Source organism: Bidens hawaiensis, unplaced genomic scaffold (genome assembly GCF_021521415.1).
Source record: "Bidens hawaiensis isolate Kalapana, Puna unplaced genomic scaffold, B.hawaiensis_p1.1 tig00032749_1, whole genome shotgun sequence".
Classification (NCBI taxonomy): domain Eukaryota; kingdom Viridiplantae; phylum Streptophyta; class Magnoliopsida; order Asterales; family Asteraceae; genus Bidens; species Bidens hawaiensis.
This window is the reverse complement of record NW_027495585.1, coordinates 193774-220638: the sequence shown is the minus strand read 5'-3', so window position 1 is coordinate 220638 and position 26865 is coordinate 193774. Positions and strand designations below refer to the sequence as shown.

At 40.4% G+C, this 26865-nt stretch overlaps 2 protein-coding genes across 2 annotated transcripts; one reads left to right on the top strand and one right to left on the bottom strand.

Annotated features, from left to right (window-relative positions):
- The first annotated feature begins 1166 nt into the window (after positions 1 to 1166).
- On the top strand, positions 1167 to 3124 carry LOC143583992 (uncharacterized). Its single transcript, XM_077066151.1, has 5 exons — positions 1167 to 1524; positions 2223 to 2270; positions 2362 to 2424; positions 2560 to 2628; positions 2708 to 3124. The coding sequence occupies exons 1-5, from the start codon at positions 1270 to 1272 to the stop codon at positions 2849 to 2851; spliced, it is 579 nt and encodes a 192-aa protein (XP_076922266.1). The 5' UTR covers positions 1167 to 1269; the 3' UTR covers positions 2852 to 3124.
- A 19645-nt stretch (positions 3125 to 22769) lies between these two features.
- Positions 22770 to 23741, bottom strand: LOC143583991 (ethylene-responsive transcription factor ERF084-like). Its single transcript, XM_077066150.1, has 2 exons — positions 23378 to 23741; positions 22770 to 22981 (listed from the first exon to the last, which is right to left on the bottom strand). Exons 1-2 carry the CDS (start codon positions 23739 to 23741, stop codon positions 22770 to 22772), a joined length of 576 nt encoding a protein of 191 aa, XP_076922265.1.
- Between the last annotated feature and the right edge of the window lie 3124 nt (positions 23742 to 26865).

Below are 26865 nucleotides of genomic sequence, written 5' to 3'. Positions count from 1 at the left end.
ATCAGTTACCTGGATGACATTGTTTATACATACAGGGTTGCTCGCGTATAGGCATTTTGTGGCGAGTTTACTTGCACCGGCTATATGCCCGATGCCACATTAAATGCATACCACCGTCGGTTACGCACGTACCGTTGCTAGGTTTCAAACGTACTAACATCGGTTGCGTTTGTGCGTACACCGCTGCATCGCTGCGGGCAACTGGCTAGTTCATAATTGTTCACAAGAAAAAAAAAATAAAAGTTCAGCAAATACACTTATAAATTTTTCTTTATACAAAATCACCTACAAATAGTTAAATGCCATGCCATAATGCTTAGCATTTTAGTACCCTTCTTAGAAAGAATCGGGATCGTGCACGTCCAAGTAAAAAAGAGTTCAACGTTCGGTTTGTTGGAGAAACATGTCCAACATACCTTTAAATTTCACTAGATGTCATATCTATGAATAGTTTTTGTATGGCTTTAAATAATTTTAGCATGCGAGAGACATTATGCCTTTATATGGCGTAAGATTATATAGTCAACATTAGTCTACACATTTGAGAGTTACCTTTGAGATTTATATTCTTTGAATTGATATGGAACGTGATTTCAAGAGTTTGTACTTCGTACCATAGTCCAAAACACGGTAACAAAAGTTAAAAATCTATTTTAAGCACTTTAAACTTCTTTCTAAACTCGTTTATCACCACCCATTGAGTTTTATCCACAATAATCATTCAGAGTTATCATATAAAAGTATGCGGCATGAAGCTATTCTTAGATTTTATTAAACATCAAATATAATTGTCATTTAATACGATATATTTAAATGAATATTATCTTGTTGCCAATAACTTATTTATTGATGGCTCTAACTCAACGTGTTTACAAACCGGTCTAGTTAACCAGCTAATGAGCAAGCCAACAAACGATCTTACCTTTGCTTGAACGAGTTTGAGCTTCTTTTTAAACAATTTCATGAGTAAATAAAAACGCAGACCCCTACCAATACAATGACAAATCACACCCATGGGTTTCCATTTAAGCATAAAACACGCGGTATAAAAAAAGGTACAAAAGAAGAAGAAAAAGAAGGTACTATATACTAAAAAACAATATATTAAATTAAATATCAAAATAATTAAAAAAAAAAGGAGTGGGTTCTAAAATATATGTGTGCGGGTCCCACCCAACTCCAATCCACTCCTTCCATCCTTCATATAACTCCACACCTTTCTTCCTTTCCACTCTTTCACTTTCACTTTCACTTTCACACACTCTCACCATGACTCAAGACCACTGGCTCACCGTCGCCATGACGGACACCACCGCCGTAGCACAAATCCTTATCAACCTCCGAGCAGCAGCACCTCCGGCAAAGCCTCACAGACCGGAACCACCGCACAGCTGGACCGTTCGTCAACGCCGGTCCAGTTCCAAATCCGAACCGCCTAGGTCTAGTCCTACCACTCCGTTATCATGGACCGCCGCTACTTCCGGCAGCTGCTCTGCTGCAGTTGCTGATACCTCGAGATCTAAGGTTTGTTTGTTATTAATGGTTTTCCGGTGGTTATTAACTTATTATTATTATTATTATTATTATGAGTCATCATTTGCTTGTTGTGTTATTCGATGCGGTTAATCATTTTGACCAGCCTTATGACGACGGTTATTCCGTTTCGGAATGACCATTCTGCCCTTGAACAGTTTAATATGGACTTTTTGTCTCTACGTCTAAGCAAGTAAACAGCTTTTCTGTTGTAAGGGTGTTTAGGACATTTTCATGAACGCATAACATAATAGGTCGAAATGATATCCAACTACCTTGTAAATTGTAAGGGGTTGTTAGGGGTGTTTTGGTCATTTGGGTTATATGTTTGTAACGGTGGCGTGTTTTCGTGGCAAGTAAAGGTCTGTGTGTTGAGTTTGGTGCGTGTGTTGGCTAGTGATTGTCCTTTTAGTCATGCTTATTTTGTGATATTAATAAATTGGTATTCAAGTCTCAAATATTTATATATTATTATTATTGTTGTTGTACAATTAAATGCCAAGTAAAAATGTTAACTTGTTTAAAAATAAATAAGACAACGTGACATGTTTGCATGTGCTTAAACATATGAATGGGAATACTTTTATTCAAATTTAACTTTGTTTTGTGTGTAACTTGTCATTACATATATTGTACCCAACGTGTTATGTAACTTTCATTATTGAGTAGTTTTGTTATGATGCTTGCAGGCCACGCCACCTTGTGAAACCTCAACTAAGAGGTCAAGAAAGAAGAAAGTAAGTTATTAGTCATGTACCATTATTAACTATAAGTAAACTTAATAAATAATATCTAATTAACATAGTTTTATTCATTTACTGTTTCTAGACTTTGGTGGCACTTAAGATGGAAGAGGTTGTATTAATGGAGGAACAACATCATTTGAAAATGGTAGGTTACGTTAATATCACCGCGTTTATTAATTAAACACTGGCAGAAGCTGACTATAAACCTGAGACCTCTAATCAAACGTACTCGCTATTATTTGAATAATTTAACGCGCATTTTCGTTACTTTTTAATGTAGAAACTCGCTGCACTACAGGCTAAATATGCAAAACAGATAAACGAGAATGTGAGGCTAAAGAAGATTAAGGTAAAATAATTGTAACAATATCTCCATAGTTAACTCAAAACACTAATTTAAGTTTTATAAATGTACTTTTGTATTTCAGTTGGATGTACAAGTAGAGACACAAGGCGAGAGACCAAAGGCAACCACGAACAACCATTTTGAAATGGTTGATGAGCGTAATGACAGAATTTTCCTTCCTGATCTCAATGTTCCTTTCGGGGAGGATGCGATTGTGAGTTATTAAGAGCATAGAATAAACTCGTATATTCAAGAATAGGAAAATAATTTCTAACATCGGATTTTTAAGATAATTTAATGAAGGTAACTTGAGGATTATAGTTCTAAAATCTATATAACCCTTGTAGATGTAGTTGGACTCTTTCTTTTCTTTATTTGTACATTAATTAGTATCAGAATCAACTCAATGCTAATTTTTTTCAGTCTCAACGATTCCATCCATAGTGATTTAAGAATTTAAGAACTTACGTTAAAACAAAAAAAACAGCATTAATTCCATTCATTTTTGAGATATGACATTATTTGCTGTATGTGACTTCTATGACGGATGAAATTCATATCTTATATGTTCTATTACATTGGCCGGAGCTCATATCACATTCTTTTACATATTATGAGTTAGTTTTATTTTGATTATAATACAAACACAAATGATGCAGAATACACAATATTATATATGTATTGGTTTAGATTGATTTGCACCTTGTTCAGAACTTGAATATCCCAAAATCTGTATCCAATGTGACCTAAGAATAATTATGATCTGAGGTGAACGTTTAAACTGGGTTTTAACCTGAGCCAAAACTAATTAGGGAAGTGGTTAAATATTAATGTAAAACCAAAATTGTTTGAAATCAAACCAGCTTTGGGCTAAAAACTGATTTGTGTTTTAGATATCTTTGAAGCGAAATGGTTTGGGCCTAGAACCTGATTTATGCATCTCTAGTTTGTTTGAATTCATTCGTGCGATCATCTACGATCAATTTTTCATGTCTATAAGCTTACCCTTTATATTAGCATTAAACATATATAGGATGTTGAATTCCATATGCATAATAATGCACGCTTGTTAAGTAAGATGAACAACTAAAGTGTGTTCAATTTGAACATCTATTTGAACTTTTATTTTTCCTTATTTTCAATAATTAAGATGACATTCACCAACTCAAGAACCAATAACAAATACCTAAAATTTGTGAATATGAATTGAGTGGCAATTTCAGTGGAACGCCTTTTTCACAGTCGTATTCGAATTCGTATGTATCATTAATGTATCACCTAAGAAATCAATGGTTTTGCGTTTAGCTGTTGAGCTAAACTTTGCTCTCAAATCATGCTGCATTAGCCATCCAAACCAAAACTAAGCATTGCTTTCAAATTTTGCTACCATCCTAACGAATAACTAAAATAGCAACAAACAATTTTAACCTAAGAACCTGAATATTATTAATGAAACAGAAGTAAATAAACTTTAAAACCTAATCAAATAAACATAACGCGGGTCGCATCACGCATGACAAGCTTGATGGATTCATCCAAGGCAAGCCCTAGTTAGCTTCTGAACGGTGGCCCAATAACATTTTTTTAATTTTAAATGGAGGCCTTTCTTGGACCCAAATAAAAACTGGTCAGTGTACCAAAATTAAAAATTATAATTTATTACTCTAAGGTGGTAATTGTTAATGGGACCTGAAAGGCTGAAACACGAGACGAAAATTCAGTTTTGGTTTGACATACTTCAAACAAATAAGCGGTTAACTAAACATGTTGACCCGCTGTTATTTATAACTTGTTTAACACTTTAACCTATTTTATACAATCCACTAACCCATTAACATGTTTATAAATATGGGGGAAGATTAATGTACAACTAAAATTAACGTATTAAACATGAGATCTAAATAGATAAATTATATATACAGGTAGAGTAATTATGCAATTACATCACAGATTAATTATCATAGAGTAATTACATAATTACTCTACTTGTATATATAATTATTCTACTTGATTCTCACGTTTAGTACGTTAATTTTATTTGTATTTGATCCAAACCCTACAAATGTATTACTATTTGCTAACCAATTTGGCACCTTAAATTAGTTATACATGTTATGTTTGAGTTACACACATATGTTCATGTAAGGGTTGATATTTTTTATCTGAATAATATGTGTCGTTTTCAGGTTAAACTATTCAACCAATTAACCCAAATTCCAACATAAAACTTTTCAACCCAACATGATCGACACCCTATTATAATCTAATAATCTATTATAACTGGGACGTAGAGTCTGTCTCGTGTCATAAAATGATAATAGTGAAAAATAATTGTTATATATAACAACTGATAAGTTTGGTGTCGCTAAACTCTGATTGGGTCACTTAGTGACACCATGCTTGTCAATTGCATTTTGTTTGTTTTTTTTCCGGTTTTTTATTGTTTTTTTATGTTCTAGTTATAGTACTGTAACGAAATAACAGAAGCCGACCAAACGTCAATTTTGTGGGTTTTTGTTTGATCGAATTCCGCTAATGTAACAAACGTGATAGAAACGATTGTTTTTACCTAGACTCATTGCTTCAACGTCTGTGACCGACCAATGCTCGAGTTTTATCCGATTTTTAGCTCTGGTACTATAATGAAAACTGATCCAATGCCAATTTTATTTTTTAGTTCCATTATCCTAACGAAATTGACGGCACCGACCGAATTCACGTAGACTCACTGTCACAATGCCCAAATTGGGTCACTTAGCGACACCATACTTGTCAATTGCATTTTGTTTGTTTTTTTTCGGTTTTTTATTGTTTTTTTATGTTCTAGTTATAGTACTGTATCGAAATAATAGAAGCCGACCAAACGTCAATTTTGTGGGTTTTTGTTTGATCGAATTCCGCTAACGTAACAAACGTGATACAAACGATTGTTTTTGCCTAGACTCATCGCTTCAACGTCTGTGACCGACCAATGCTCGAGTTTTATCCGATTTTTAGCTCTAGTACTATAATGAAAACTGATCCAATGCCAATTTTATTTTTTTAGTTCCATTATCCTAACGAAATTGATGGCACCGACCGAATTCACGTAGACTCACTGTCTCAATGCCCGGAATCAACAACGCTCGGGTCTTCTCAACGTCTGGGTTTGACCAACCTACGCCACTCATTGGTGAACCTCAATTTTTATATTATTGTTGTTTTATTTTTATTTTTCCGTTACGATATCATAGCGCACGACACCAAAATCAAATTCGCGTCGAGTTATTATCTCAACGCCAGGGACCGTCAACATTTGGGTTTTACCAACCTATCTGGCGCAATGCGCCGGGTAGAAGCACAGTTATATACAAATAATAAATCTATCGGTTAGTATATTAATTGGTTGTATAATTATGTGGACTTTAGTGTTAAAGGGGTGCTTGGGATTCCTTATTTAATATATGAATGATTGTTTTTGGGATTTATGATTTATGTTTAAATTGGAAATAATTTAGGATTTAGGGTTTATGTGCAATTGGAATTAACTGATTATGGGTTTATTTTTATGGCTTAAATTTTCTTTAGGATTTTAAAAATTTAAGAACATGAAAATAGATTTAGTTAGGCCTCAGCTAGTTTTGTTAGAAAGAATGTTCTCAACTTGAAAATAGATTTAGACGGATTTGCGTAATCGAATGGCTGATGAATATTTGAACAATGCAATAATTTGTGTGGTCAAAATAGAAACGTTTGATAATGTAAAGAAGATGGTGTAATTACTCGATTTCAAGCTTTTTAAAAATCAAAGAGGAGAAATCCGCACATGCGTGGTTATATATATTTATTATCGTGTTTCAATTTTTGTTTCGTTTACATTTTATGAAATACGCCAAACAAATTATTTTGAACGTTACCCCTAAGATTGGTGCCTAGATCCGCTAATGCGACTAGAATCATCGTCAGAATGGTTGGTGGTGCTCAAACAGCGGTGGTTGCTTGGTGGCGGCGGCGGTGTTCAGGTTAAGTTTTTTGACAAACAATATGACTTTTCCAGTCAAAAGCGTTTTTTCGGCAATCTGCAAATAACGACATTAAGATTCTGTTAGTCACGGACTAGTGGGAACAAATCAACAAATATTAAAAAATGATAGTGTCAGCAACCAACTCGTTAGTTAGTACCAACACCGATCAAAATATGATAGTTGTGATTAGTAAAACCAATACACCTATAATATTTATTTACATTTATTACAATGATACATTTGCTTTTTTTTTTTTGAAGTACAGTACATAAGTAATTTCAGGATAGGCTTGCACGTCCATACCCCACTCTTACATGTCGGACCTAGGATCCGAACGATCTTTCGCGATTTTCTTGTAATTGAATAGTTGCATAATTCTAGCTTCATATTCTATCCAACTGTGTCGAGTTATACTATGACAAAAGTTAATTCAAATCAAAATTGTTTGTTTAAAACCAACCAACAAACATTCTTTTGGTAATTTCTTTTTATAAGTAACTAGTTTAGAAAATTACATATGAAACAAAGCAATTTTGTTACCCGATTCTATTAATTTTTGTTTTACTTTATTTTTTTAAAACCATTTAATACTCAAAAAGTAAATAGGTTGATCGTTTTTCAAACCTATAATTTGGTGAGTGAAGAAGATGAAGAGGGATGGAGCCATGGAGGTAAAGTTGATGGAGGGAATATTTTTATTAATTTAGTTTAATTTTTTGTAACAAAATGCCACATTTAAAAGACGCCACGTTAGCAATAAAATAACAGATTTAGGGTCCGGTTAATTCAAAAGTGACAAAAGAAAATAAGTTGAAAGATGAGAGTGATGACACGTAAACACTTCGTTTAACTGAAAGTGTTCTCGCCTACAAATAAAAGATGAGTTAATTTAAATTCATGGTAACTCTTAAAATGAATATAATGATTTTAAAAATAAATGTAAATGTTATGATGATTTAATAAAGCGTCTCTAGTATAAAGTGGATTACTTAAAGATTTAAAAAAAATGAAAGATTTTAAGTTTCTACATTAAAATGCAGTGTTAATTAATTTAAACCCACAACTAAATATGTGGTGTTTGGGATTTGCTTATTTTCACCAAAGTATAATTTATTTATTTTTTGAAAAGAAATAAAGTGTTCAGGATTGTTATTGATGTGAGAGGAAAAAGTTAATAAGCTATATTTTTATAATTTATTAACTTATTAAATAGTTATATGAAGTTAAAACAAGAAATTCCAAACACCCTGTATAATATATATGTGAGATGATATTAAGACAAGCAACGAATAATGATTGGTTGGTGAATTGCTTGACACACACTAAAACAGATCCAGGTTTTGTGGACCTACCCAACTATTTGGTCATTTTCTTTTGAATACAGTGTTTAAGGAGTGGGAGTGATCGAGGGTGAGATTGAGAGTAACCTTTGTTATTTACTGTTGAAGGTATGTAGCTTGGATGTGTATGCACTCATCCTATGGAATTTACTATTCTTACCAGTGACCTTATACTGCTCACATAATATCATCATTGACAAAATTCTTTTCAATTTCTATACAAACTAGCTTGTATCTGATTTTGTAATCGATTCAGATAGTTTTTATAGATTTAATTTCTGTTTGGTATGGGGTAATAGAATGGACGACGGAATGGAATAAACGTGGTAATGGAATGGAATGAGTTATTACCATTCCAATGAAATGTTTGGTTACCACATGGGAATGCAATGAACCATTACTTTGCATTTTTTGGTAGGTTGGAAAAAAGAAAAAATAAAATTGAGTGGTGGCGGTCGTACATTGGTGGGCGGTGATGATGGCGGGCGGTGGCAGGTGGTGGTGGGCAACGAGATAATGGTGGTTGGAGGTGGGTGGTGGCAGTGGGGTGGAGGTGGGGTGGATGGTGGCGGTAACAGTGGAGGTGGTGGTGGGCGGCGGGTGTGATGGTGGGGCGATAGTTGATGGATGCGGCGGGTGGTTGGCACTGATGGCGATGGTGGTGGTTGGTGGCAGTGGCGGTGGTGGTGGACAGCGGTGACGGTGGGTGGCTGGAGGTGCTGAGTGGCTGGCAGCCTGGCACTGATGGCGATGGTTGGTGGAGGTGGGTGGTGGCGGAGGGAGATGACGATGGTGGTGGTTGGTGGCGGGTGGCGGCGATGGTAGGTGGTGGTGGGTGTTGATGGTGGGTGGTGGTGAGAGGGTGGTAAAAGTGATGTAGGGTGAAGGAGGGAATGGAATGAAAAAAACATGGGGTATGGAGGGAATGAAACTATGGTATTTTAGAGGGAATGGAATGGACTAGGTAATGGGTTATTCCATTCCTTTGATCAACCAAACACATTTTTCTCCATTCCCTCACAATGGGTCATTTCATTTCATCCTCCATTTTTACATACCAAACGCTACCTTATAGATATTTAATTATAGTTCAATACATTTATTTAAAAAATAGAGATTGCATTTTAATTTTCGCTTATTGGACAGGATTTATCCCAGCTCAAGAAATTTTTACAGACAATACTAAATTTGAACGCATTTTCTTCCAACAATCTCATACTAACTGAAAGTAATCTCATTAGCTTTTTGATAATATGGAAAATACGTATGAGATTGCTTGAGGAAAATAAGTTCAAAGTTGAGACGGTTTGTAAACATTTATTAAGTATGGATTTTTTCTGGCTAATAGGTGAAAATTGAGATTATTAAAATCCAATAACCCAAGCTTTTATTCATTTTCATTATGAACTACACCGGTATTATGGTATAACTAGATCTATCCACCGAGCAGCTAAAAAAAATTACAAACAGTTTTAACTATTCGACTCTATCTGTGTCAAAAGAATGCTCCTCGATCCTTATAAAAAAGGTTTGCTTATAACACCGGTTTAACTAGTACATGTCACATGTATTCAGTGTAATTAAACAGAAACCTTATTATGCTAGATTATTTTGTGAACTGAAAGTTATAATTAAATCTAATGTTAGATCGATTTGGATGATGAATATACAGTGATACTATGTTTGTTCATCTCATTGCTCTCTCTGCAGTCTGAAACCTTTATCTGGGCTCACTATTTCAATCATAATTACACAAGAGTAAGGATTGCTGTTTGATAAAGTCTTATGACATTATTGATGTTTATTTCAAATTATAGGTTAAATACAAACTTATAGGGGTACTTTGTATCAACTATCAAGGATCGTGATCAAATCAATTTATTATGAAAGAACAAATCAAGTTTGGTCAATGTGTTAGTGTGATTTTCTTCACACAATTAGCTAGCATATAATTTGTATTAAATGTATCCCTAAATATTAGTTGTTGTATTGTATTTATATCTCTTATTGAAATTGAACAATTTGTGGTTTCATAATATATTCAAAACGTTAATATGTTATCACAACTCATATTTCCAACGAGAAAACTTTTGATCCTACTAGCCTGCAAACCACCGTCCACCACCCCTTAATTTCTTTTCCGACAACCTATATATTTCTTTTCCGGGCACTATGCTCCCATCATCTCTTCCGAAATCCCTTAAAAAACGCCTCTACCTAGCTACATCACCATTGCAATGGTTACTTCTTCAAACACAACTACTTCTCCGTCTATGTCAATTAGGTTTTGCAAAACTTATTACCCTATCACCGCCGCAATCATCATTTTTTCGGCAAACATCTTCAACTTCTACTTTTTCTTAAATACCATAATCATCCACTTTTATCCAAGATTGGACTTATCCTATTGTCGTTCATCTTGCGGAAGCATATAAAGGATTGTGATCAAATCAATTTATTATGAAAGAAACAAATCATGTTTGGTCAATATGTTGGAGTGATTGTCTCCACACAATTAGCTTGCATATAATTTGTATTAAATAGTATCCCTAGATATTAATTATTATATTGTATTTATATCTCTCGTTGTAATTGAACAATTTGTGATTTCATAATATATTCAAAGCGTTGATACTTAGTTTATCATATTATATGTAAAGTAATTATAAGTTATAACTAATTAACATGTGAAACCAACTCCTATAATCATTTTTACTAAAAACATGGGGCTGACAATTTCTAACAAGAGCCCGCGGTTAACACAACACGGAATGACACATAGCTAAACAAAATTGAATTTGAGTTTAACAGGTTTAACTTCTTATATAGGTTAACGTCTAACATGAATAATGTCACGTGCTCATCTATATTAGAAACGAGTTCACATGAGTGACAGGTTGTAAACATGCTGTAATCAAGTTGTAAAATTCACAAATTCTAATGTCAGATTATATATATTGTCTATAGATTTTTAAATGTTTAAATTAAAAAAAAAAGGTTGAAGAGATATACGATTCTACACACACGCACAATCCTACACACTCATAATTAATCAAAAATACAATTTTCCCTTCACAACAATATTAATATAATGGATGGAGAATGAATAATTGAATAGTGATCACTCTAATATGAGGTTTCATATTTATAGACTTATAGTTAACGTTTTCATTTATTTGAGGTATGAGAATATAGTCTTTTAAGTGGGCGTTAAAATAAACAAAATCACATAATTAACTTCCTTATATATAATGTAGATATACAAAAAGATATGGGGAATATTTCCACTGTGAATGCTCTTACTGTGATCATTATTAACTGAAGAGGTAGGTCCCAGCAGAGACCAGTTGGTCCCGCAAGACTCACCTTGAACAGGGACGTCTGCGCAAAGGCCATCTGCTCCCGCAGGACCCACCATGCTCATAGAATCTTACGCGCAGTACGTAAGCTGTACACGCAGGGAAAGCCTCCCAATGGTGAAGTACCCCGCCTGTTCCCGCAGTTGCGGATACAAGCCATCAGGGAAGGCTACCCGCAGACAGCAGGGCTACACGCACAAGACACTAGCTACTTCAGCAGTCACGTGAAGGAATGAGCAAGGCGGGAACAATCCCGCCCAAATGAGCCAGTCTGATTCTGAAAGATCTTTTGTACCATACCTACCAAGGTATGGATAGGACAGACGATCTAACCAGAACAGCCCATGAGCCAATCACAGGGTGACAGCTCACCGACAACAGTGCGAGGAGGAGCACCCTCTAGTACTGTTTCACTATTAGCCGCTGCCTACTCACCAACCCTTACTGTGGAGCATGCGCAGCCTACAGTTGGTGGAATAGTGTTACTGTTGGCCGTAACCTATTCACCAACCAGCATGGCCTGCGTACAATCCACAGTAAGTGGGACGTGCATAGTCTACAGTTGGTGGAATGGTGCAGCCGACTTTGTTACTGTCGGCCGTAACCTACCCACCAACCAGTATGGCCTGTGCGTAATCCACTGTTGGTTGAACAGGAATACTATTCAGTCGGCTGTACCTTCTAGAAAACCTACCTTCGGCTATAAATACTCCAACATCTTGGAATGGTAAGATCATCTGCTATCCAGTTATCTAGCAATCTCTTAATATACACTTATATTCAGAGCAACCTAGTCTGATTCTCACGCCGGAGGGTGGTCACAAGGAGGAACCCCCCCCCTTGTCAGTGACGAGCTTACGGTGTTTGTTTTGCAGGTCTCCTGAAGAACAGCCTTCTCAGCTAGACCTCATTCGTGGGAAACATTACTTAACCCCCAGATTATCTATAATCTGTACCGGGTCACTTAGTGTTTCTTCATTGGCGCCATCCGTGCATAAAAGCTAGAACTATTTTAGTTTTCACAATTTCTGAAGAAATGGTTAACGTTACTCCGGTCCAAAGGCCTGTAACTGACCAAGAAACCCCGGTAACCACCCCAGCAACTGGGGGGAACACTGGCGGTTATACAATCCTTACGAACACTACCCCGACTACCCAAGCCGGGGCAAGTGGAGTAAATATTCCATTGGGGTTCACCGATACCCAACGGGAAAAACGAACGAAGGTCCCTCGCCAAACACTAGATCAAGTGAAGGCGTGGGCCGAAGCACGGCAAAGAGAATTCCAAGCCGAATTGGATGAACGCTTGCGTTCAGCTCAACAGGCTGACGAATTCACCAGTACTCGCCAACACCTCAATATGAGCAGTGACTGCGAGTACTCAGAAGACGAGTTGGAGTCTGATACCGACACGAACCCTCGCCATAAGGCGAAAGGGAAGCGTAAGGACACGGACGTCCAACCAAAAAGGAATTTTGGGGAAGCTTTTAAACCAATCGCGGAGAGAAACCCGCGTGACTTCTCCAAAACCTTTAGACCAACTGCTACAAATGCAGGAAGGTCAAAATTCGCAAGAGACATTGCGGAGGCAATCGCCCCGAGAAGTGCCAAACAAATGTCAAACATTGGCACTTATGATGGTCTATCCGACCCAGACGACCATCTGAACAGGTTCATTGCGGGGGCTACCGTCAGCAACTGGACGGAACCCACGTGGTGCTACATGTTCCAGATGACTCTGGTCGGAGCAGCCAGGGCATGGTTCGATCGTTTACCGATCCACCACATATATGACTGGGCGGACTTTCAGAACAAGTTCAGCCAGCACTTCAGCCAACAGAGGAAGTACACTGAAGAGCAGTGGACGATCCTCAACTGCGTGAGAGAGGAGGATGAATCTTTACTAGACTTCATCACTCGCTTCAACTCCAAAAAGCTTAGTCTCGGCAACATAAGTGAGGATCTGGTTCGCGCCGCCTTCATCCAAGGCGCCGAATACCCAGAACTTATCCGCACGTTGACGGGTAAGGATGGCATGCCATCCACATGGGATGCCATCATGACGGCGGCAAAGCGCTTTGCCGAGACGGAAAAACAACTGGGAAGGGACCTTCCCCAGAGTACGCACCTCTACACGCAGAGGACAAGAGAGAACAATGTCCGGATCGCCCGGCAGAACAAAAAGAGGAGGCTAGGTATTTGGCAGTCAAGGGTAAACTTTGACACCTCATCCAGCTCTCGCCCTCTTGTTGGCGGAAGGGACAACACACACCCTTCAAATCGAAAACACCGGTGGACGCCACTCACAAAGAGCGTCACGGAGATATTTGCCACGGAAAAATTGCCATGGCCCAAAGCCCCATCGATCCGGCAGAAACCTAATGCGGATCAAAGCAAATCCTGTGATTTCCACGGGACAAAGGGTCATGGTACTGAAGAGTGCACATCCTTGAAGGATATTATTGAAACATTTGTTAAGGATGGAAGGCTTGCACATCTCGTGGCATCGATCAGGAAGGGAGGAAGGAATGACAACCGGTACAGAGGTAACGGACGAAAGCCCGTCGACATCAGCATCAACATGGTTCATGGCAAGGTCAGAGGAAGAAAAAGACGGGTGATAGAACCATGCGCGTGGAAGGAAGCTGAGGTGCGCTTCCCGCGAGTGCCAGGAGGCCCCAGCAAAGAAGGCCCCATCGTCATCAGAAGCCAGCTGGGGCACTACATCACCTCCCGCACTCTTGCTGACAACGGCGCTTCGTCGACAGTGATGTACAGGCAGTTCTTTGATAAGCTGGATGATGAAGACAAGGAACGCCTGGAAACGGTCTACGCTTCAATGGAAGGGTTTGATGGCAGTACAGAAACACCCCTGGGTATCCTATCTTTCCCCGTTACTCTTACTGATGGGAATCATTCACGCACAGAAGACGTGGATTTTGTAGTGATGAAAAAGCCACACCACACATACGACATCCTATTCGGAAGAGATGGGATGGCAAGATTCAACGCCGTGGTATCTTCAGTCCACGGCATGATGGGATGGCCAACAGCTGAGGGTGTAGCAATGATCTCTGGCATTCCCCAGGTATGCATTGCATCTGTCTCATCTAAACCCAAACCGAAGAAGGCTAAACCAACCGTCACTGAACCGGAAAAATGGGCCTTCAATGGCAAATACCCCGACCAGGCCGTTACCATTGGACCAACAATTGTTGATCCCACCCGCACCTTACTCAAGCGCTTACTGCAGAAAAACGCTGACATCTTTGCGTGGACACCAGCTGACATGACTGGTGTACCCCGAAGTAAGGCGGAGCATAAGCTCAAATGCGATCCGGCTGTTACGCCAATCGTACAAAAGCGCAGGGTAATGGGGCCTGAACAAACTAACGCGTGTAGAGCCCAAGTCAAGGAACTCCTTGACGCAGGCATCGTACGCGTTAGTAGATATCAAACATGGGTTGCAAATCCCGTAATGGTACCGAAGAATGACAAACAATGGCGCATGTGCATAGATTTCAAAGATTTGAACAAAGCATGCCCCAAAGATTGTTATCCGTTACCAGAAATTGATCTCAAAGTGGATTCGTTGGCGCCATTTCGCCTTAAATGCTTCTTGGATGCGTATAAGGGGTACCACCAAATCCACATGGCCATTGATGACCAGGACAAAACCGCATTTCGGACGCCCGATGGTACATTTTGTTATAAAATGATGCCATTCGGACTTAAGAATGCAGGGTCCACGTACCAACGACTAATGGACAAAGAGTTTCATGCCCAAATCGGGAGAAACTTGGAAGTCTATATGGATGATTTGGTCATCAAAAGCCTCGAGCCTGAGGCGATGTTGAAAGACATTGAAGAAACTTTCAACACACTCCGAAAGATAAACATGAAGCTCAACCCGAGCAAGTGTTCATTTGGGATGGAAGAAGGGAAGTTCTTGGGAGTCATTGTTACTAAAGATGGCTTTAGAGCGAACCCTGAAAAGGTCGAAGCCATTGTTAAAATGGAATCACCTACCACCATCAAACAGGCTCAGACACTGAATGGGCGACTAGTCGCACTTAATCGCTTCTTGGCAAACCATGCGGATAAGTCGTTTCCTTTCGTGTCAACACTGAGAAACTGCTTGAAGAAAACGCACTTCCGCTGGACACCAGAAGCGGAAGCAGCTTTTCAGGAGATTCGGTCACGCCTGATCGAACTCCCAACGCTTACAGCACCACAAGCGGGAGAGGAGTTAATCCTATACCTTTCCGCAACAGATAGAGCAACCGGGGCAGTCTTGCTAGTAGAACGAAAGGGCATCCAGATGCCAATCTATTATGTTAGCCGTGTACTAACAGACGTAGAAACCCGGTACTCTACCCTCGAAAAATTGGTCTTAGCACTTATACACGCTTCACGCAGGTTAAGACGATATTTCCAGGGCCACCCAATCACCATTCTCACCAACTTCAAACTCTCAAATGTTCTAGGCAAACCCGAATTATCGGGACGTCTAGCCAAATGGGCAATTGAATTGGGAGAATATGCAATTAAGTACAAGCCAAGACCAGCCATAAAAGGCCAGGTCTTGGCCGATTTTATTGCAGAAGTCCCCGTTTCGCGGGAAAAAGAGTGCCAGGAGGAGGCTCAACCCTCCCCAGCACAGGACGTCAATGATGTCTGGCGACTCTACACTGATGGAGCAGCCAGTAACGAGGGTTCAGGCGCAGGGTTAAAATTAACCAACCCAGCAGGCCAAGAATATACTTACGCTATTCGGCTGGACTTTCCAAGTACGAATAACGAAGCCGAATATGAAGCATTCTTGGCCGGTTTGAGAATTGCGCGTAAGATGGGAGTGAAAAACTTAGAAGCCCACGTGGATTCCATGCTGGTGGCCAACCAAATAAATGGAACATACACGGCTGTGAATGACACCATGGCCCTGTACCTCGCCCAGGCAAAAACCCTTATGCGTGATTTTAGTGATTGTAAAGTCATACACGTCAAGCGCAGCGAAAACAAATCTGCGGATGCGTTAAGCAAGCTTGCATCACTAGCCTTCACCCACTTGGGAAAGGACATCCGCATTGAACTCCTCGAAGCACCATCAGTCCCGCACAAGGAAATTTGTGTCATCCAGAATACAGAAACATGGATGACACCAATAATAAATTACCTTGCAGCAGGAATACTACCAGAGTCAAAAACACAGGCAAGAAAACTACGCTGTAAAGCACTGAATTATCAACTCGTCAATGACATCCTTTACAGACGTAACTTTCTTGGCCCACTCTTGAGATGCGTGGACAACCAAGATGCCGACTACCTCCTAAGGGAAGTACACGAAGGCATCTGTGGGGTACACGCAGGCCCCCGCGCTGTTGTAGCCAAGCTAAACAACGCGGGATACTTTTGGCCGGGGATGCATACGGATGCACTGGCATACATCAGAAAATGCAGGTCTTGCCAGCTTTACGCACCTAACACGCATCGCCCAAAAAACGAACTGGTTCCAGTCACTTCTTCGTGGCCATTTCAGAAGTGGGCCATCGATGTGACAGGCCCATTTCCTACAGCAGCAGGAAATGTTCAGTTCCTAGTGGTAGCCATCGACTACTTCACCAAGTGGATAGAAGCAAAACCTTTAGCCCAAACAACCGCAAAGCATATCAAAAAATTTATTTGGGAATTTATAATTTGTCGTTTTGGACTTCCACAGAATTTGGTGAGCGATAACGGCACCAACTTTGCTGACAAGAAGCTACAACAGTGGCTGAAAGAACTTCAAATCACCCACACCTTTACCTCAGTGGCACACCCGCAAGGTAATGGTGAGGTGGAGAGAGCAAACAAGAGCATCGTCGAAGGCATCAAGAAAAGACTTTTGAAACACAGATCCGGCTGGGTGGACGAGCTTCCGCACTTCCTTTGGGCAAACAGAACGCTGAAGAAGGCCAGTACGGGGGAAACCCCGTTCAGCCTCACTTATGGCACGGAAGCCATGGTCCCGGTCGAAATTGGTCTACCCTCACCAAGGGTCTTGAGTCAGCCAGAAGACAATGATGCGGAAAGACGGTTGGATCTTATACTAACCGAGGAACGCAGAGACTTAGCCGCAGTGCGTGAAGAGAATTACAAACGACAAATGCAAAAGTACTACAACACGCGGGTAAAACTCTGCAACTTCAAGGAAGGAGACTACATACTGCGTAACAACGAGGCTTCGAACCAAGAACGCCCAGGAAAGTTGGCCCCAGTCTGGGAAGGGCCATATGTTATCAAACAAGTTCTGGGAAAGGGCGCATACCGGCTCGAAAGGCTCGATGGCACTCCCATCCCAAGAACATGGAATGGAGCTCAATTACGCAAATGTTATATGTAGATCAATTCCAAAACTTGTAAAGAAAAGGCCAAGAGCCACTTCTAATGGAAATGATTCTCCTTTCATAATGTGTTTACCTTTATTCTTATGAACTCCCCACTGGTGCCGGTGTTTACCACATAAAGGGGGAGAAGTAAGTCGTTACGTGTGGAAGGCGGCAAGACCCGCATAAACACAACGTTAAAAATAAGGGAAACCTACACGCAGGTATGATGTAAGTAAAGTTTAGCCATCCTTGTAAGTGCAAGTGACGGTCTTATCCGCACAATCACAAATAAGGAAGCAAAACTTTAAACTATCATTTACCACGTTCAAAGGTTATCCTAAAAAAAAAAAAAAAATAATAATACAAGGAAAAAAGGAAACCCTACACGCAGGTCAGGTATGGGTAAAGTTTAGCCATCCTACCAAGTGCAAGTGACGGTTCTATCCGCACAATCACGAAGGAGGAAGCGAAACTTTAACCCACTATCAACCACGTTCAAAGGTTAACTTATCCTAAATACTTAGAAATGAGGAAAACCTGCACGCAGGTCAGATAAAGGTTAAAGTTTAGCCATCCTACCAAGTGCAAGTGACGGTTCTACCCGCACAATCACGAAAGAGGAAGCGAAACTTTAACCCATCATCAACCACGTTCAAGAGGTTAACTTATTCTAGAACACTTGGAAAATTGCTAACTTAAACTAAGTATGCAAGTCATGAGTTTATAAAGCAAGGAATCCAAAGAAGGAAATAACAATCTTATACGCAAAAAAGATTTATATTTCAATAATATATTACAAGAATGGCCGGGTTATTACCCGCCTATAAGAGAATCTATACAAGTCTAAGCAATGGAAAGGGATCTTCGGGGTCAAGCTTCAGGGCCGCCTCCACTAGGACCCGCTCCGTCAGAAGAACGGGGTGGTTCGAGGAAAGCTTTGAGGACAGCTAACCCATCATCAGCAACAGCTACTTCATCCACCTTTTCCACCACTGGATGCGGGAAGGCGGCGTATTGGTTCAATGCTTGGTCGTAAATGGCTTCGGTATCCACATCGAACAAAGGGAAGTTGGAAGGCGAGACGCCTTTCTCAACAAACCCTAGACCAAGCATGAAGCCGGCCTTTTCCCCATCATCATGAGAAGCGTTGAGGGCTGCGGTCATAGCATCATCGTAGGAGGTCTCTGAAAAGACCCGACGCACAACCTACAAAGAAAAAAATACAAGTATTAGAACCTTTTCTTACAAAAGAAATGCGTGAAGATAAATCTAAACATACCTGAGGCAACGCTTCTCGAAGAAGCCATTGGAGGGCAGCTTGAGCTTCGGTATGGGCGCGTTCGGCTTCGCTCTTGTTAAGGTTGGCAAGTAAAACTTCCTTAGCGGCAGCCTCTTCGACGCCCTTAAGCTTCCGCTCGGTTTGGTCAAGCACCCCCCTCTGGTCCAGGATTTCCTGGAGTTTCTTGGCATCTTCCATTGCCAAGGCATCATGAGCGCGTTGGAGAGCCTCTAATTTGCCTTTCAGCTCCTCATTCTCCAAACGCAGAGGCTCAGCAACGGCTTCAGCCTGGGCAGCCCTCTCGGTTGCGTTTCGCGCAGTTTCCCTGGCCAGCCGAAGCTGTTCATTCACAGCTTGGGCAGCCTTGGAACGGGCCTCGAGTCGCGCCTGAACTTCAACCTCGAGGGCCTTGAAGGCCTTCTCCTTGGCGGCGGCAGCTGCCGCCAGCTGTTGGTTCTCCTCCCGGAGAGCACGCGCTTCAGATACGTCTTTGGCGCGAGCTGCTTTCAACTTGTCGTTTTCACGACAAAGCAGCTCGATGCGCGGCTGCATCCGGGCCTGGAGAACCCGAAGCTCATTGGTTAGCCTACCCTCCTGGTAGCTAGCCATGGCTTCCCCCAACGCACCATGAGGAGCAGCGTGGCGAGCCCAGTCCACGCACTCCACAGGGGTACGAAGGGTTGTTCCTCGGCGTATGTTCCATCGTGGAACATACACTTCATTGGAATCCGACACTGCAAAAGAAACAAAGACAGTAAGGAAAAGATGATAAAAAAAAAAAGGGGGAAAAACAAAGGAACCCTACGCACCTGTAGGGTCAATGACAGGCCGATATCCGCCAAACCCATCACCTGAACCTAAAGGAAATCCATCCAACAGGTCAGGCAGATGGGAAGGTGGCAAAGATCGGCGGGAAGCCCTGCGCGTACCTGATGGTCCGGCTGTCGGTGCCGGTGGCGCGGGCATGGTGGCAGCCGCCGTGGTTGCCGTCGTGGTCTCCGCCGCGGTCGCCGCCTCCTTAAAAGCAGCAGTAACCGCCGGTTCCGTGAAGGATGCTGTAAAAATCGCACTCACGGCCGGCGGTGACGTCATCTCGGCCGGAACAGTTGGCTCGACGGAACGAGCAACTGGACCAGCGGATGCAGGCGCAGGCGACTGGGTCGACGCCTCAGGAAGGCTGACCGAGCCTACCGTCATTGGCGAGGAGGTACTCCCCTGCGTTTCAACCCGGATTGCGTCAACATCCACGCCTGCACAAAGAAGAGAGGTGAAAGTGTGAATTGCAAATAACCCTCTTCCCCCTTTATATAGTAATCGCAATTAATGCGGTGAATTTAATGCGGAGGAGAGAGAAATCGACAGTGCAATGAAACTATGACACGTGGCAAAAAGCAAGCTGGCAACAGCTGTTGAAAGGACGTGCCAGTAACTTCGCGGCCACGCGCCCGAAAAAACACGCCCACGCGCCTGAAAAAGCGACTGGAATGACCATGTTCTGTCACGTCACCATAACTTCCTGCACGTCCTGACACAGTCAGAAGAAACTGTCGCACGACGTTTCAGATGTTTGGATTGTTCTTATCCTTACCAACCTTTTGAATTTCAAAATTCAAAAAGATTCAAAAGTAAGCGGGAAAACACCCCTTACCTTGGCAATCAAGTAACCATAAGACGGACGCGGGTACAGTGTTAAGGCGAAACCCTTCACATACCTTGCACCCGCAGGGAATTGAAGCCAAGAATACCCCGGCTACAAAGTAACTATAAGACGGGTGCGGGTGCAGCGTTAAGGCAAAACCCTTCACATACCTAGCACCCGCAGGGAATTGATGCCAGGGGCACCTTGAAAGTAAAGTAACCGTAAGACGAGCGCGGGTACAGTGTTCAGGCAAAACCCTTCACGTACCTAGCGCTCCGCAGGGAATTGAAACCAAGAAGGATCTTCTGGGCAATGCTCGCGGAAACGGAAATAACATCCCCGCATAGCGGGAACGTCGAGAACTACATTGTTTTGAGGCTCCAGGATGGAATTGGTGGTTTAAACATAATTGATCACTATGTTCAAAACCACTAAAACCTCAAGGAGAATCCACACAAATGAGACTCAACGCTCCTGACTTGCGAGAAGGTTACATACCTACCCGCATCATACCCAAAGATCAAGCAAAAAAAATCGGGAATTTTTGCAAGTGACATTAGGAAACCCGCGGGAAGAATCCCCACGGAGAACCTTAAAACTAAACCCTTTTCAAAACCCCTTGCTTAAAGTCCAAAAGTCCACCTCACTTTATTAAACATTCGTGAGAAGAACATTGGACTGGGGGGGACTTGAAGAGGTAGGTCCCAGCAGAGACCAGTTGGTCCCGCAAGACTCACCTTGAACAGGGACGTCTGCGCAAAGGCCATCTGCTCCCGCAGGACCCACCATGCTCATAGAATCTTACGCGGAGTACGCAAGCTGTACACGCAGGGAAAGCCTCCCAATGGTGAAGTACCCCGCCTGTTCCCGCAGTTGCGGATACAAGCCATCAGGGAAGGCTACCTGCAGACAGCAGGGCTACACGCACAAGACACTAGCTACTTCAGCAGTCACGTGAAGGAATGAGCAAGGCGGGAACAATCCCGCCCAAATGAGCCAGTCTGATTCTGAAAGATCTTTTGTACCATACTTACCAAGGTATGGATAGGACAGACGATCTAACCAGAACAGCCCATGAGCCAATCACAGGGTGACAGCTCACCGACAACAGTGCGAGGAGGAGCACCCTCTAGTACTGTTTCACTATTAGCCGCTGCCTACTCACCAACCCTTACTGTGGAGCATGCGCAGCCTACAGTTGGTGGAATAGTGTTACTGTTGGCCGTAACCTATTCACCAACCAGCATGGCCTGCGTACAATCCACAGTAAGTGGGACGCGCATAGTCTACAGTTGGTGGAATGGTGCAGCCGACTTTGTTACTGTCGGCCGTAACCTACCCACCAACCAGTATGGCCTGTGCGTAATCCACTGTTGGTTGAACAGGAATACTATTCAGTCGGCTGTACCTTCTAGAAAACCTACCTTCGGCTATAAATACTCCAACATCTTGGAATGGTAAGATCATCTGCTATCCAGTTATCTAGCAATCTCTTAATATACACTTATATTCAGAGCAACCTAGTCTGATTCTCACGCCGGAGGGTGGTCACAAGGAGGAACCCCCCCCTTCTCAGTGACGAGCTTACGGTGTTTGTTTTGCAGGTCTCCTGAAGAACAGCCTTCTCAGCTAGACCTCATTCGTGGGAAACATTACTTAACCCCCAGATTATCTATAATCTGTACCGGGTCACTTAGTGTTTCTTCAGGACACGGTACATAAACTTCCTTATATATAATGTAGATATACAAAAAGATATGGGGAATATTTCCACTGTGAATGCTCTTACTGTGATCATTATTAACCGATCGTATTATCCCGGCATTCTTTTTCTTAAACCGGACCAATTTTATTGTTTAAATTCATACTTATCTTAAAATATACCAATTTTATTATTTGGATTTATACTGTTATCTGTGTGTTAGAATGAGAAAGCGGATGACCACAATGGACAATTAGACAACGTCACATGAAATGTTCAAAATGCGACAAAGAAACAAGATAATAGCTAGTCATCATAATAATATATATAGTACCGTTAACATAAGTACTTAAATTACTGCATTGCATTAATACAACGTACAAACTCTTTTCTTCAGAGTACCAACAAGATTCAAATCAACTTCCACATCATTATTATTACAATTGTCGTTCATTACTTCATTAGTTCCACTGACGTCACCACGTGACACTTCCTCTTCTTCGCCTCCGACGATGATGATGTGGACGTTGTCGGTGACGTAGCTGCCGTAACAGACAACGGAAACACCGAAGGTATCTCAAAGTTGGTTCTAGCTTTTGACCCTCTTAATCTCCTTGCTGCAGCGTCGTAAGCACGCGCTGCCTCCTCCGCCGTGTCAAACGTACCTGCAGTGACGTCTTTGAAAATTCACGCGCCCGAAAAAAATATGCGCCTTAACAAACTAAATAATGTAAACTATTTTTTTTAAACAACAATTAAAGTTATAACAATAAACATAACAATTAACAAACAAAACCATGGCAAGAGAATAATTTATGACATACCGGATAAACTAATTTTGATTAATTAAAATAAATGGACTTAATTTAAATTATTAACATTTTCCTAATAACCCTATAAATCTTTGAATAATTTAAAAAAGTGAGTCTATAAAGTGTTTGGGTATTATAAAAATAGTCGGCTTATAAGAGTGCGTGTGTTCTAAAATAACCTATTTATATATAATATCTAGATTTTTAAAAAATGCTGTGTGCCCACATTGGCCACCCTTAAAGCCGTACCTAGCCAGTGGCGGCACCGCCCTATCCGGTCGCGTATCTCCGCCGACCATCGTCCCCACGGCCGCTTTCTCACCCCTCGGTAACTCTTCTCTCCGACACGGCAGATTTTCTTCTCCGGCGGGAACTCAGTGTCCTTTATGACGTCATCATCCGCTGTGGTTACAGGTATACCGAACAGTATACGTTCTCCAACGACGGCTGCTATGCCTTCAAGAACAGGAGGATGGTTAAGGTTAATGCTTTCAGACATGATATTGTTATCATTTGGATGGTTTTGTGTGGGAGTTGGTGGATAGTGATCGAGTAAAGAGAATGAATTAGGGTTGGGAGGCAAAAACTGTTGTGTGTGGAAGAGGGTGTTCATGGTTTGTATGATGCATGGGGAGTGATGAATGTTCCCAGGCCCACTATTTATACCCGCTTTCAACCCGACCCGTTCTTCTAGGTGAATGAAATATATACTATTCTATTGTCTCTACAGAAACTGTAGATCATGTCTATGTAGATATCTATTATATTAACTTTATTATGATTTATTTTTTTTGAACGACCAACCAAGTAACGCCGGGTACTCTGTACGCGGTTCCCATTAGCTAAAGGTAGCCCGAGCCGGCCACTAGTCTGGAAGGACGGAGCCCCTAGCGGTCCACCTATTGAGAGATTCACCGGATAAAACCCGACCCCCACGCCCGCCAAACGGCACGGCAGCGAGGAGCCGGTAAAACCGGGTGAGATCAGGACTCGAACCCTGGCAAGCTAGGATCATCCCTCATATCTCCCATATAAATTGGTGATAATAAGATTTGAACCCACTACCTCTTACTAGTAAAGTGAGTGCTCTACCGTTAAGCCACACTCAATTTCTTTATTATGATTTATGAACACCTTCATTATTATTATTATTATAATAAAGACAATTTTCTTTTAAACTTTAGAAGATGAACCATAACCTTTTAGATGTTTAACCGACTTTGTTTTTGTCATCAGACTATCAATTTTAATTAGGACTGATCAACACCTAAATACCGTGTGATATGTGATATACCACTAATTGACATAAATATTTGTTTTCATATATCTTTCATTGAATGTTATTTGCATGTTAATTAACTCATATAATTTTAGCCAATAATCATGTATGACAATTGGTATTAAGATTTTTATCACATGATAAATCTGTATCGGTGATGAAAATCGATAGAAATAGCTACTGATAGGTAACTAGTCGTGTACCACAAATTCACAAAACCCTTCATTTTCATTTGCCATGTAATTGCAAGAATCAATATTGGACATGAAAACACTTTAATTAAACATATATGGTGCAAAAATGTTGATACTGAGAGATCACGACACATGGTTTGTTAGGTATATATCTTTTTATTAATAACAGATATAGATTTCATTTAAATAACTACGGAAATATTCCTACTCACAATCCCAAGATTTGGTTCGTCTTGCTTTGATAAATTACTAGTGCTTGTGGTGCGATCATCTAATCTTTTTAATGTGTTACATCTCTATATTTATATAATAAATACGTGAACATTTCTATTAAGTTTATTAAATGAATGCATAAAGCATGTGATATACGTACGCTTGTGCTACATCTATATATATATATATATACTAGCAAAAGTGCCTGCGCGTTGCTGCGGGTTCGAGTAACTTATCTCCTTGTATTGGTTTGTAGTGTTTGGCGTGGTGTGTAATGGGTTATTAGTGCGATCACATTTTTGCATTTGCATTTGTTTGCGTGTGTGTACTCGCGTGTGGATTGGGGGAGGGGTTGCGCACTAAAATATTAATGCATGCATATATATTGGATACACCATGTTTTGTGAAACATTTGTTAATATTCTTGCTTGTCAGTTTGTAAGGCACCAAGTAGAAACTTTTTGTTTATGCAAGTTAGTACCAGTTACTTTATAACATCATCGATTCAATATATATGCATACACCAGTATGCATGTGCACAACCAACTCACGTATGCCTACCTCTTTACCCATTCTATCATTCGTGAACAGACAACTTAATTGACATTAGTATGAGTATCTCTTTCATCTCTAACTACTCACCAATTAACACACATTCAATCCTTTATGTTAATTAAAATTTCAAAACCTACCATTAACAATGATTTTACCTGCTTAAATTAATGACATTTATTAACAAATAAAAAGAATAATGATATCAAACATTACAAGCACTCAAAGTGGTAAGGTATAGCCGTCCTAGAATATATGGCAATTCTTTTCATCTCTTCAACTTTACAACTTTCCTAGGGTTTGTGAGCAAAGTAGAAAAAACACCATATACAATCATGAAGATATTAGTGGACTCAAAGGGCAGTTCACATAAAATGAGAATAAGGTTTTGGTTCATAAGGTAAATATTAAAAATACCAGTAACAAACATAAGATAAAAGTGAAACAATCCAAGTAATTAGTAAGATAGCAAGACATTAATAGAACCTCAACGAACGGTATTATTTTAAAATAATGTTACGCCTGACATGTCATATTCAGATACGGTGAATGTTGTCGTTGGTAGAAACATGTCACACCCCAACCTAAGGCGGAATGCCGGGGCGCGAACTGATTGTCACAGCTCACAAGGTTACTATCATGCAATTGTAAAGCGACAATATCTAATTAATTTATTAATTGTCAACGAACATTTAAGTACAACAAAAATAGAGAAAATTACAATACAAAACCAAATATTCTTGTTTATGTTTAACATCCTAAGGTCATCTCTACGTGAGCTTCAGTTCGATAAGCAATCCAGTCTATAACCTGCAAATGCGTACAAAATATATATATTAGTCAACAACACATGTTGAGTGAGTAGAATCACCAGTTTTGACACAAACAAAATGATAATATATAATGAAAATAATAGAGTAAAAATAAGCAAAACTGTTATCTGTGAGTATAAACAATGAAAGTGTTAAGCAAGTAATGAGTGTCGGGGAAACCATTGCCAATGCGATCGGGCTCCGGCCACTACGACGGTCGTATGATCATACTATAATGAGATTATGTTGGACCTCTCCGAATGCGGTTCAAGTAAATAAGTAAGCAAATAGCAAGTAACAAACAGTCATTCAATTGATACACAACACAAATATCACAGTTTGCGTTTGAGAAATAATAAAGTAAATAGCTTGATATATGATACCCAAGTGTCCCCAAAACATTTGAAAACAAGTAAAATAGGGGAGTGATTACTCACCTGATCGGATGAACGAAAAATGAATGAGGATGATGAGAAAAGTAACCCTTCAGGATATACCGTCAAGGATTCTTAGTTAAAATAATATTAATATGAATTAATTAATAACGAGACAACGCGTAAAATGATTTAAAGTGTCGAAGTGATTTGAGTTATGTTTAGTGATTAGGACGTTAATAGTTGAACGACTGGTTCCTTACGGTTATATTGCGAATTCAATCTTTATTGTTATCATTTGCTTAAAGTAATT